This window comes from Nomascus leucogenys, chromosome 3 (assembly GCF_006542625.1).
Source record: "Nomascus leucogenys isolate Asia chromosome 3, Asia_NLE_v1, whole genome shotgun sequence".
NCBI lineage: Eukaryota > Metazoa > Chordata > Mammalia > Primates > Hylobatidae > Nomascus > Nomascus leucogenys.
In genome coordinates, this window is record NC_044383.1 from 135,686,749 (window position 1) to 135,699,888 (window position 13,140).

At 40.0% G+C, this 13,140-nt stretch overlaps 1 protein-coding gene across 3 annotated transcripts in view; it reads right to left on the bottom strand.

Moving 5' to 3' along the window:
• Positions 1–8,965: 8,965 nt before the first annotated feature.
• Positions 8,966–13,140, bottom strand: part of LATS1 (large tumor suppressor kinase 1) — a 58,465-nt gene continuing 54,290 nt past the window's right edge. For all 3 annotated transcript variants that reach the window (XM_030809825.1, XM_030809826.1, XM_030809827.1), the window contains one exon: positions 8,966–13,051. In XM_030809825.1, coding sequence (XP_030665685.1) covers positions 12,542–13,051 — 510 coding nt within the window. In that variant the 3' untranslated portion in view covers positions 8,966–12,541. The remainder of the gene's footprint in view (positions 13,052–13,140) is intronic.

The following is a 13,140-nucleotide window of genomic DNA, read 5'->3' on the forward strand; positions in this document are numbered from 1 at the left end:
CAAAAATTGGCTGGACATGGTGGCGCGCGCCTGTAGTCCCACCTACTCAGGAGGCGGACACAAGAGGATCACTTGAGCCCAGGAGTTTGAGGCTGCGGTGGGCCATGATGGCGCCATTGCACTTCAGTCTGGGAGACAGAGTGAGGCCCTATCTCTAAAAAAATAAAAGCACTGCAGTCATCTAACATAGACATGTAAAAGCAATTCAGGGGAAATACATCCATTCAGTCAACAAATGTTTACTCAGCAACTACTGTGTGTGAGACAGTGTTGGCACTGGGTATACAGTGGTCACAAAATAGAACGTTTCATGGGGCTTAAGTCTTGTAACATTCTCAGCTGAGTGGAAAATAATAGTTTCACTGTAGTAAATATGAACTCTATTGTAATAGGGAACAGGAAACTATATTTAGTACATATTTTCGGAATCAAAACCAATTCAGGGAGGTACAGATTAATTACCCTAATTCAACCTTCATCCTTTATGTGAGTTCAAAGGTATGCTAATTTATAAAGCCAATTTACAGCTTAAAAAATTCTCAAAGGCCACAAAATGAATACACATTGTATGATTCCATTTATAAGAAATTCTAGGCCAGGCACAGTGGCTCACACCTGTAATCCCAGCACTTTGGGAGGCTGAGACGGGTGGGTCACTTGAGTTCAGGCATTTGAGACCAGCCTGGCCAACATGGTGAAACCCCGTCTCTACTAAAAATACAAATATTAGCTGGGCCTGGTGGTGCATACCTGTAATCTCGGCTACTTGGGTGGCTGAGGCACGACAATCGCTTGAATCCAGGAGGCAGAGGCTGCAGTGAGCCAAGATCGTGCCATTGCACTCCAGCTTGGGTGACAGAGCAAGACTCTGTCTCAAAAAAAAGAAAAAAAATAAAAAAAGGAAATTCTAGAACAGGCAAAACTAATCTATAGTAATAGCTGATCAGTGGTTGGCTGCCTGAGGCTGTATTCAGGAGGAGGGGGAGAAGAAATAGATTGCTGAAAGTCCCCAGGAAACGTTTAAGGTGATGGAAAGGAAATGTTCTGTTAGGGTAGTGCTTACACAGGTGTATACATTTATTAAAATTCATCAACAGTACACAAACTGGGCACATTTTATTACGTGTACGTACGCGTATTACATATGAAGATTTTTTGGGTTTTTGTTGTTGTTTTGAGACAGAGTGTAGCTCTGTCGCCCAAGCTGGAGTGTAGTGGCGCGATCTTGGCTCACTGCAACCTCCACTTTCCAGGTTGAAGCCTCACCCTCCCGAGTAGCTGGGATTACAGGTGCCCGCCACCACGCCCAGCTAATTTTTGTATTTTTAGTGGAGACAGGGTTTCACTGTGTTGGCCAGTCTGGTCTCGAACTCCTGACCTCATGATCTGCCCACCTCAGCCTCCCAAAGTGCTGGGATTACAAGTGTGAGCCATTGCTCCTGGCTGAAGATTTTTTTTAGGTGGAAAGACAAACCTCCAGAGAGTGGCTTACATTCACCACTTCCATTTCTTTACTAGCTGTACTAGTCAAGCAGGAGTGGGTTATGCTGTAGCAACCTCTAAGTCAAAGAGGCTTCAACAACAGCATTTTTTTCTTATCTACTCTTTATGTTCATAGCTTGAGTGGATGCAGGCAGTGGGACCCTTGGCAGTGAAAAAAAGAAAGGGAGATAAATTGCACAGCCTCTGCCTGGATGTGAAACTTGCCGCTCTGCCTACATTTTTTTGGCCAGAGCAAGTCACTGGTCAAGCCTGACTTCAAAGAAATGCGGGTGTTCATCTCTGCATTGTGCCTTGAAGAAGCAGAATATTTGTGTACCACTCTCATGACTAGGAGTCATTTCTTCTTTTACAGTGTGGCTTCTACAACCACCACCCTTCTAAAATGATTGTATCCAAACTGTGACTCAGAAAATCTGAGATTAGGCCGGGTGTGGTGGCTCATGCTTGTAATCCCAGCACTTTGGGAGGCCAAGGGGGGCGGATCATGAGGTCAGATCGAGACCACGGTGAAACCCCGTCTCTACTAAAAATACAAAAAATTAGCCGGGCGTGGTGGCGGGCGCCTGTAGTCCCAGCTACTCAGAGAGGCTGAGGCAGGAGAATGGTGTGAACCCGGGAGGCGGAGCTTGCAGTGAGCTGAGATTGCGCCACTGCACTCCAGCCTGGGCGACAGAGCGAGACTCCGTCTCAAAAAAAAAAAAAAGAAAAAGAAAATCTGAGATTATATTTTCCTGGTGAATGGTCAGATTAATTTGGCAGACTCACAGAACACACGAAAAGAAGTTAGGGGAAAAGAGGTAGAAAGATAGGTGCCAGCTAAAGAGTTTAAACTTTATTCAGTAGACAAAAGGGGACCCATTGAAAGGTTTCAAATGAAGACATAAGTTATGTAGCAAATAGGAGGGTTAATTTGACAGCTAAACGTAGGAAGTTTTGGAGGGGAGAGAGAATAGATTGGGGGACTGTTGCAAGACGTACTGTAACCCCTGGAATTACACAGAAGGGGAATGGTGATGAAGACCTTCTTCACATTATATATTTGTTTCTCTTGCCCTAGTGAGTAAACTTAATGAAGTCAGATACTTTGTCCATTTGAGTACAGCAATGTCTGGCATATTGTAGGTGTTAATTAGATATTTGTAGAATAAATAAAATAAAATAATTTCAAAGAATTTGAGGGCCAAGTGTGGTGGCTCACACCTGTAATCCCAGCACTTTGGGAAGCCAAGGCAGGCGGATCACCTGAGGTCAGGAGTTTGAGACCAGCCTGGCCAAAATGTCAAAACCCCATCTCTACTAAAAACACAAAAATTAATGGGTATGGTGGTGGGCGCCTGTAGTCCCAGCTACTCGGGAGGCTGAGGCAGGAGAATCACTTGAACCCAGAAGTGGAGGTTGCCGTGAGCAGAGATTGCACCACTGCACTCCAGCTTGGGCAATAGAGTGAGACTCTGTCTCAAAAACTAAATACATAAAAGAATTTGAGACACTTTTTACATTTCATGAGAGAAATTGGAAAGGACTTTTAGGACCAGTTTATTAACTTCACTCACATGGTTGATGCATCTGGCATTCCTCTTCTATGCTTCAAACATTTGAGCCATCTCCTGGGATACAGTATGTATAAAGCTAGAAAAATCTAACCATAAATAAGATTTACTGAATTTTTAGATTATGTCACACCATAGCTGCAGTTAACAGACTGGGACAGATTCACCAGTGTTCTTCACTAACCTTATACACATTCTTCCTAAACAATAGTTTCCATCACTGATCTGCTAATACCAGGCTGTTGAATGCTACCAAGAAAATCACATCTCTGTGAAGATTGATGTGTCATAATTTCATGTCTTTCTAACCCAGCCGAAACATTTTTCTGCCTGTCTCACTTCAGTTATGTCTCACTCTTCCCATTAGTTCAGACTTTTATTTTTTGAAACAGGGTCTTGCTCTGTCCCCCAGGCTGGAGTGCAGTGGCAGGATCTCAGCTCACCACAGCCTTGACCCACTGGGCTCAAGCCATCCTGTCTCAGCCTCCTGAGTAGCCAGAACTACGGGCACATGCCACCAAGCCCAGATAATTTTTAAATTTTTTGTAGAGACAAGGTCTCACCATGTTGCCCAGACTGGTCTCGAACTCCTGGGTTCAGATGATCTTCCCGCTGCAGCCTCCCAAAGTGCTGGGATTACAGATGTGAGCCAGTGCACCCAACCTATTTCAGACTTTTACCCCAGAAAGGCAGCTACCCAGCCCTTTCTGCCCTTTCAGTGAATTACTATGCCTCCAACCTCAAAGAAATAGAAGCTATCAGAAATTCTCTCAACTTGGGCCAGGCACGGTGGTTCGGGCCTGTAATCTCAGCACTTTGGGAGGCCGAGGTGGGTGGATCACCTGAGGTCAGGAGTTCCAGACCAGGCTGTCTAACATGGTGAAACCCCATCTCTACTAAAAATACAAAAATTAGCTGGGCATGGTGGCACGTGCCTATAATCCCAGCTACTTGGGAGGCTGAGGCAGGAGAATTGCTTGAATCCAGGAGGCAGAGCTTTCAGTGAACCGAGATCACACCACTGCACTCCAGCCTGGGCAACATAGCAAGACCCTGTCTCAAAAAAAAAAAAAATTCTCTCAGCTTGCTCACTGTGGCAGAGACTGGATGCCAAATACCCATTCTCATAACAGAACCTGGTTTGATAAAATCAGACCACCTGGAATAAGGACTGTTTCCCAGACACTCTTGCTGCTAGATGTGACCATGGATCTAACTTCTGGCAGTGAAAGTGTTGTGTAGAACTTTTAGGAAGGCATCTTTAAAAGGAGAGGCCATAGAAATCTCCCTCCACCCCTCCCCCTCTCTTTTCACCAGGTGAGAACAAGGAAAAGAAGGCTGGGCACAGTGGCTCACGTCTGTAATCCCAACACTTTGGAAGGCTGAGGTGGGTGGATTGCTTGAGCCCAGGAGTTTGAGATCAGCCTGGGCAATATGGTAAAACCTCATTTCTACTAAAAACACAAAAATTAGCTGAACGTGGTGGCGGGCACCTGTAATCCCAGCTACTCTGGAGGCTGAGGCACAAGAATTGCTTGAATCTGGGAGGCAGAGGCTGCAGTGAGCCATCGTGCCGCTGCACTCCAGCCTGGGAGACAGAGCAAGACTCAATATTAAAAAAAACCCAAAAAACAAAGAAACAAAAAAAACCCACAAACACCCAAGGTGTAGAGAACATAAGCAGCCAACTACTAACCAGAGCAAATTTTAGGTTGACAAGGACAGCAGAATTGAACAGATGAAGTGTGGGATGACTTTGTGGAGCTGCCATACCAGAAGTGGACTACCAACTTCAGACATTATATGTCTAAGGGATGGCTGTTTTGGGTTTTATGTGCAGCTGAGCTTAACCTAAATTAATACACTTACACTCCAACTTACAAACTTCTTTGCCTCACATCTGCCTTTTGGTTTTTGCCTCACGTCCCAATGAATGTGTATCTTCCTTTGTCTAAATCCAGTTCTTCCACTTGGACTTAAGGTTTTGAGTTGTTCCTTTTTTAATTCCATTTTATGTTATATATTTGGATAGGCAATGCATTCACACGATGCAAAATCAAATGATATAAAGGGTTATATAGTGAGAAGTATTTCTACGATTCTTGTCACTCTACAAATCCAGTTTACCATTCCCAGAGGCAATCGAAGATACCAAATTCAGGGCTGGGCGTGGTGGCTCACGCCTGTAATCCCAGCACTTTGGGAGGCCCAGGCAGGTGGATCATCTAAGGTCAGGAGTTTGAGACCAGCCTGGCCAACATGGTGAAACCCCATCTCTACTAAAAAATATAAAAATTAGCCAGGGGTGGTGGTGGAAACCTGTAATCCCAGATACTTGGGAGGCGGAGGCAGGAGAATCACTTGAACCCAGGAGGTGGAGGTTGCAGTGATCATGCCATTGCACTCCAGCCTGGGCAACAAAGTGAGACTCTGTCTCAAAAAAAAAAAAAAAAAAAAAGGATACCAAATTCATTCATTACCTTTCAGAGATATTATTTTAGTATACACTCGATTGGAAGAAATGGTGGCTGAACATAAAAAAGAATGAATTAATGTCCTTTGCAGGGACATAGATGAAGCTGGAAGCCATCATTCTTAGCAAACTAACACAGGAACAGAAAACCAAACACCGCATGTTCTCACTCACAAGTAGGAATTGAATAATGAGAACACAGGGGCACAGGGAGGAGAACATCACACACCAGGGCCTATCAGGGGGTGGAGGGCTAGGGGAGGGATAGCATTAGGAGAAATACCTAATGTAGATGACGAGTTGATGGGTGCAGCAAACTACCATGGTACATGTATACCTATGTAACAAACCTGCACGTTCTGCACATGTATCCCAGAACTTAAGTATAATAAAAAAAAGGATGGAAAAAAAAAAAAGAAAGAAATCGTAGCTAAAAAAAATCTTGCATTAATGAAAACCATTGCTCCACAGATTTAAGAAGCTCAACGAACCCCAAGCACAAGAAAAATAAACAAAATGACACCAGGCACATCATAATTAAATTGCTTAACATGGGCGATAGAAAACCCTTAAAAGTGAATATTGGTTCAAATATCACAGACTCTCAAAACTCACACCAAATTTTAGTAGATTCTCTTGACTAATCTTCCCTCCCCTCCCTTCTCCTCTCTCCTCACTTCTCCTCTCCTTTTGGAGTCTCTCTCTGTCTCCCAGGCTGGAGTGCAGTAGTGATCTCGGCTCACTGCAACCTCTGCTCCCGGATTCAAGCGATTCTACCTCAGTCTCCTGAGTAGCTAGGACTACAGGCATGCACCACCACACCTGCTAATTTTTTTATTTTTAGTAGAGACAGGGTTTCACCATGTTGGCCAGCCTGATCTCAAACTCCTGACCTCAAGTGATCTGCCTACCTCAGCCTCCCAAAGTGTTGGGATTACAGGCGTGAGCCACCGCACTCAGCCTTCCCTACATATTTGATTCATGATTCAGCCAAAGATTTGGGCCTTTCTCAGGCAAGATGTCATAAAAACAGAATACTCATCTAGTGCCATTCCTCTCTTCCAAGGATCAGCTCCCTTCCAGAATTTGCCTGGTTTTGTTCCATTCCAGTATCTTTAGGTAGTTGGGTATTTTCCCCCAGACTTTATAGTTGTTAGCCGTCATACAGTAAATCCATTAGGATCTGATTGGTTGTATTAGAAGCAGAATCTGGAATTATCTTTTAAGGTCATTTTGGTGACAAGTTGGATAATAAACTTGAGGTACCAGAATAAAGTAAGACTCATGTTAGAAAATTATTACATTAATTCAGGCTGATGAGGACCTTAACCAAATTAGTTAACAATAAGAATAAAGATGATGAATTAGAGAAAAACCCGAGAGGCAAAATAACTGAGTTTTATGGCTGAGTCCATAGGAGATGGCCAAAGTACAAAATGACTTTGTTAAATTGTTCTGCAAATCAGATTATACACTAATACAAATTATATGCTGTATTACTTAAGGTATAGGCTCAGCAGCAGTAACGAATATAGATATAATTTGATTTTTCTCCCCTCTCTCTTTCTGCAGTCAGTCCAGACTAGAAAGATGACCCTGCTTCACACAATCTCTCAGGTAACCAGATTGTATTCATTTGGTTGATTCACCATCACTAGAGTGTTTTTCTTTTTTTTTTTTTTGAGATGGAGTCTCGCTCTGTTGCCCAGGCTGGAGTGCAGTGGCATGATCTAGGCTCATTGCAACCTCCGCCTCCTGGGTTCAAGCAATTCTCCTGCCTCAGCCTCCAGAGTAGCTGGGACTACAGGCGTGCGCCACTACGCCCAGCTTATTTTTGTATTTTTAGTAGAGACGGGTTTCACCATGTTGGTTGGCCAGCATGGTCTCGATCTCTTGACCTCGTGATCCGCCCGCCTCGGCCTCCCAAAGTGCTGGGATTACAGGCGTGAGCCACTGCACCCAGTCACTAGAGTGTTTTTCTAATTTTCTTGGTCAATATAAAGTCACCACTATGTACGTGTTCCATCCTGTGGGAACAGGTAAAGACCAAGTGGTGGGCAAGCAATGTCAACTTTAATTATATGTATAATTTGCACATACCACATCTGCTCATGTCCCAATGGCCAAAACCTAGTCATGTGCCCAAAACTAATTACAAGGGAACAGGAAAACATGGACTCTACTGGGGTAGTCAAAACTTAGAAAGGGATATTGGCTCTATTAGTAAAAGGAAAAATGGGAGAGTGGATACTGGGGAGCAAGAGTGGCCTGTCATTTGTCAACCCCTCTGTGAACTAGGTATTCATGAGAATACTTTTTTTCTCCTGCAGAACAAATTTAACCCTTCCTCAAGGGAAACAACCCAAAGTTCCATTCATAGCCTAAATCCAGCAAAATGTTTGGAATCTCCGGGTAGCTCTGTTACTGAAAGAAAGGAGGAAAAACTGGACAATAACTGTTTGGCGACCTCCCTCTACTCTTCACATACACAAGCAGATGTGCATGCATGTGTGTGTGTGTGTGTGTGTCTGTGTGTGTGCAGCAAAGTATAGTCACAATTTTAAGTACACCAAATGTGGGCCCACAATGTAGTACAATAAATCATAGCAATAATGCAATTTGTGTCAGCTATACAAAAGCCTTATGTAGAAAAAATACAAACTTACAAGGGAGTGCAAACAAGAGGATAAAAGATGCTTGAAAAGAATGCTTGAAAAGAGGATGAAAAACAGTACTTGTTTATCCATATAAAGTTGATATAATATCAACATATATATTTTGACACTGTGGTTCAGGTCTGTAATCCCAATACTTTGAGAGGCAGAGGCAGGAGGATCGCTTGCGTCCAGGAGTTTGAGATCAGACTGGGCAACTTAGCAAGACCCCATCTCTACAAATATAAAAATAAAAAATTAGCTGCATGTGGTGGCACACTCCTGTAGTCCTAGCTACTTGGGAGACAAAGGTCGGAGGACAGCTTGAGCCCAGAGTAGTTCGAGGTTAAAGTGAGCTTTGATCGTGCCACTACACTCCAGCCTGGGTGACAGAGCAAGACCATCTCTAAGAAATAAAACAAACAAAAAGGATTATAAAGGAAAACAGATTAACCAACAATTTTACATTTAAAAAATTATATACCATAATCAAATGGTACTAAATGTAGAATTTAATCATTAAATTCTAAACCTGTAATCTAATGGAAGCCTTTAACAGGAAATATTGTACTTATATTGGACAAAGTGAAAACATTTAAATGAAAACATTTGACATTTACATGATACTCAGTTTGCCTTAACCTAAGTACTATCATTGGTTATTTTAATTCCAAAGCATCAAAATTTTAATCATAACTTTCTCAGAGAATAAAAAGATTTACATAAATTTTTGAATTAGAAAACAACATAGTTAAGCAGTGTAAAAATTAGCTTTCCACACATAATTGAAACATTTGAATTTTTTTTTATTATCCCAGCAAACATTACACTAGAGAAAATGATTGGGAAAATACAAATAAGTTCATTAAAAACACAGGCTGATTATTCGTATCTATTACATTCAGAATTATGTGAAACAATTAGTTATATCGCAAAGCTGTAATTCCTTTTCTAACAAAGCATGATTTTATAAAACTTTAATGTTGCCACTGATTCAATACAAAATACTTATATACACAATACAATATAAAAGTAAACTGTGTAGTGCCTTCCACAAAGGGATATATTAAGGCGCTTTACAAATAACCAATATTTTGACCCAAATTACTTTTTGCTTTAGATTAAAATGAACAGGCTAAATGTTCCACTTTAAATACCAAAGGGATGTTTATTAAAATTTTTTTATCTAAAATACCTTGGGTAACAGCAGCAGCAATGTCTAAAAATCCTCCCACTGTATTCTCTAATTTCTAACACATTAAGTCAGAATAAAACAATTCCACTCACAGTTTTGCACTTTGCAACAGCAGAAGGTAATAACTTTTTTAAAAAGTCAATCTCAAAGTGACTTTTTAGTCATACATTCTATAGTTTCTATTACAAATAAGAAGGTAGAAAAGATACAGCAGTAGGGCCTGCCTTATGATATCACTGGACAATACATAACAGTATCTACAATTACATAATTATAGAACACATCTTATAAATACTATTGATATGCATAAAAAGGGTAAGTATAATAAAGACACCAAGTTTTTAATAAGAATTATTTTAAAAGAAAACATATAGAACCAATGTTTTCACTCCATTTCAATGGAAAGCATCTATATTTTTAACATTGTTTTTCTCATCTTTTTGGTCAGGAAGCACCAGATTCTATACTGGAAGAAGCAGATGTAGTTTTGGAATAAGATAGCCGATAAGTATATCCAAACTGTTAAAATTGCTGATACCAAAGGCATGTATACTGCTTCAGATAAATGCAAAAGGCTTATAGTATCAGAGGAAATTTTAAAAGAATACATATTTGCGCCAGGCATGGTGGCTCACGTCTGTAATCCCAGCACTTTGGGAGGCTAAGGTGGGCATATAACTGGAGCCCAGGAATTTCACACCAACCTGGGCAACATGGTGAAACCCTATCTCTACTAAAGATACAAAAATTAGCTGGGCTTGGTGGCGCATGCCCAGCTACTTGGGAGGCTGAGGTGGGAGGACTGCGGAGCCCCCAAGGTTGAGGATGCAGTGAGCTGTGAAGCGCCGCTCCCCTCCAGTCTGGGTGATAGAGTGAGACCCTGTCTCAAAACAAAAAGCAAAAAAAGAATACAAAATTTGTAGTGTCTGTTACATTTCAGCAATAGGGGGAATACAGATTTTGTGGGAAGGGAAGGGGGAGGAGACAGCACCTTAGTTTTCCTACACATAAATGTAACAAAGTTATTTTCTACTGTATTGCACCTTAGTCCAAAAGTAAAACAACTAATTGAAAATTTAAATAATCAGACTGAAAAAGCCCAAAGAGTAAGAGGAACACCTTATAAATGTCAGTACCCACCTAAAAATTCTTGAACTACTTTGTTTTGCATAGGATTTTATGGGACTAACCAAATGTTCCATGAACCATGAGGTGAAGACTGCCATTTCATGGTAGTACATTGTCTTACAATTCTGATTACAAATCCTTCAGAAATATTTCTGTATCAAGCTTGTAATGAGCCCAACATTTCAGTCCACTCCAAATGATATATTTAAAACAACTTAATGTTAGCAAGAAAGGCATTGATAGGGTCACCTTATATCACATGCTACAGACCTTTTCCATCACAAATTATCAGCTTATATAAGATGTGCTGAGTAGTGACTGGTAAGTTAAAAACAAAGTTCTTAGGCTTAATGTATCAATTTTCTCATGGGACAGAGGTCCATAACCTAGAGCCTGTGATAGGTTTCAATATGTCCAAAATCCCTTGAAACTGCATGCAACATTGTATGTGTATGTGTTGATGTTTTTTTTTTTTTTTCTGGGAAGAGTCCACAGCTTCCTTCAGATTCTCAAAAGAACCACTAACCCCGAAAGACCCACGATAACACAGTAGTAGGTTTTCAGGCTGAGCTCTGAAAGGACCACCTCTAGAAAGGTGGGAAGTGTGGGCTAATAAGTGTTCTTTGCCCTGACTCTCCAATTCAACTGCAACATCTCTGCCTTTAATGTTACTACACATACAGTTTCAATTAGCTTTTATGCGAAGAAAGCTAAAAGTATGAAAATCATTAAAATTATGCCTCCAATCCACAAATAGTAACTTTTGATAAAAACAATCCCTTATCAGTGGAGCTTAATAAGAAAAGGAAATAAAATACAATACAAATTTTACTACGGTCAACATAGAGCCTTTTTCCCCTTCCTAAAAGATAAGCTACATGTATTTTGGTATGAAACCTTAATCTTCCTTAGAACCTAAGCATTATACATAATAGGCATGTTGAACACATTATTTAACCTTAAATAAATTAGGAGGACTTGAATTTTCTACTAAGACCACTCTGTAAACTTTCCTAATTATTAATGGCCATCTTAAGAGTTAATTTTTTCACCAATTAATCTGCCCTTAGGTAAAATATTGCCAGATAGCCAGATTTTCCTTTGCCAATAACAATCTGTATATGCAGCACTGTTCTGAAAGAGGAAACAGGTAACATTGATGATATAATCAAAATAGTTACTACACAGGAAAAGTATATGAAAATGAAAATAATTCTCTGCTTAGGATGGTGAAAAATATTTTAGCTTTTAGTATTGAAAATTTTGATTTATGGAAGCTTTGTTCCCTTTTAAAATTGGAAGCAGCATCAAAAATACCAATATGGAAAAAAAGCTAGTAGTGCTTTGGCTTCTTTTAAAGCCAGTAATTCTTGAGAAATAAATGCAAGAAGATTAAATAGATTAAATATTCCACGGGGTGGTGCGGGGGGGGGAAGATAAATGCATTATTTTTCCTTCTGACAAACATATTAATATTTTTTCAACCCTGTATTCCTTAGTTTCAGGATGTGACTTATACAGATTATCATTAGCCTAGGAACACTCACCAACACGATGGCTTAATTTCTCTAGCTTATTTTGTACCAAAAAGAAGGTTATGAGGGGAAAAAAGAGCTCTGTAAATACGGGGTATGTTTCATATTTGGTTAAAGCAAGATAAAACTAAAACTGTCTTTCAAAAAAATTTCAAAAACTCTTGTCTTTTAAAATTATTTAGCATATATACAAATAGATACCAGGTTTCTCCTTTTAAACAAAGCACTACTTATTTTAAGTACTTTAAGTACCAAGAACTGACTATAATATTCAGTTCATAATTTACTTTCCTTATAACAATTTTTTCCTAAATACTGATTTAAACGGCTGGAATAAATTAACATTTTAAAAGGATTTCCCATAATTTAGGAAAATAAAATATTGTACACAGAGCACACATATATAGCTCTGTCATATTTGCATAATTTTACTCTCAGAACCTCAAAACACCTCGCATTTCAGGCCCTTTTGCAAATCCTCATTACATTTATTTACTAGTGTGTTAAACATATACTAGATCGCGATTTTTAATCTCTGAGCCTGTGTTTTGTTCATCTTCATCCGACTGCTGCTCTGAGCCTTGTGAATTAATGTATTCATATTCAATAGGCTTCGGATAATTATATGGGTAGCCATTGTCATCAAAAAACCTTCGGAAGGTAAATTCATAGAATGCATGTTCAGGATGCTTTCCATTTTTATACCATCCATTGAGAGTGTCATTTACATTTTCTTCCTCGTTATCATCACTCCATAATTTATCAGGATCAACAGGATCAAAATTTGATGTATCTGTTGGGTGTGTGATTTTAGGAATGTATGAAGCAGATTGCTGTCTCAGGTCACTGGAGAAATCAATTGTTTTAAAAAATGGATGAGCTTTTATTTCATCAGCACCATTCTTGCCTAAGCGATCTTCGGGTCCTCGGCAAAGTTTAATAATAAGATCAGAAGCTTCAGGACTGAGTTTAGCTTGTGGTGGAATGTGAAGAGATGTTTGCCAGTTGATAACCTTTAAAGATTTTTTAAAATTAGGGGGAAGAGATAAATTAGAAAAATAAAAATTTCCTTCAAGTTTTATACCAAAAGTCTCACTGGGCT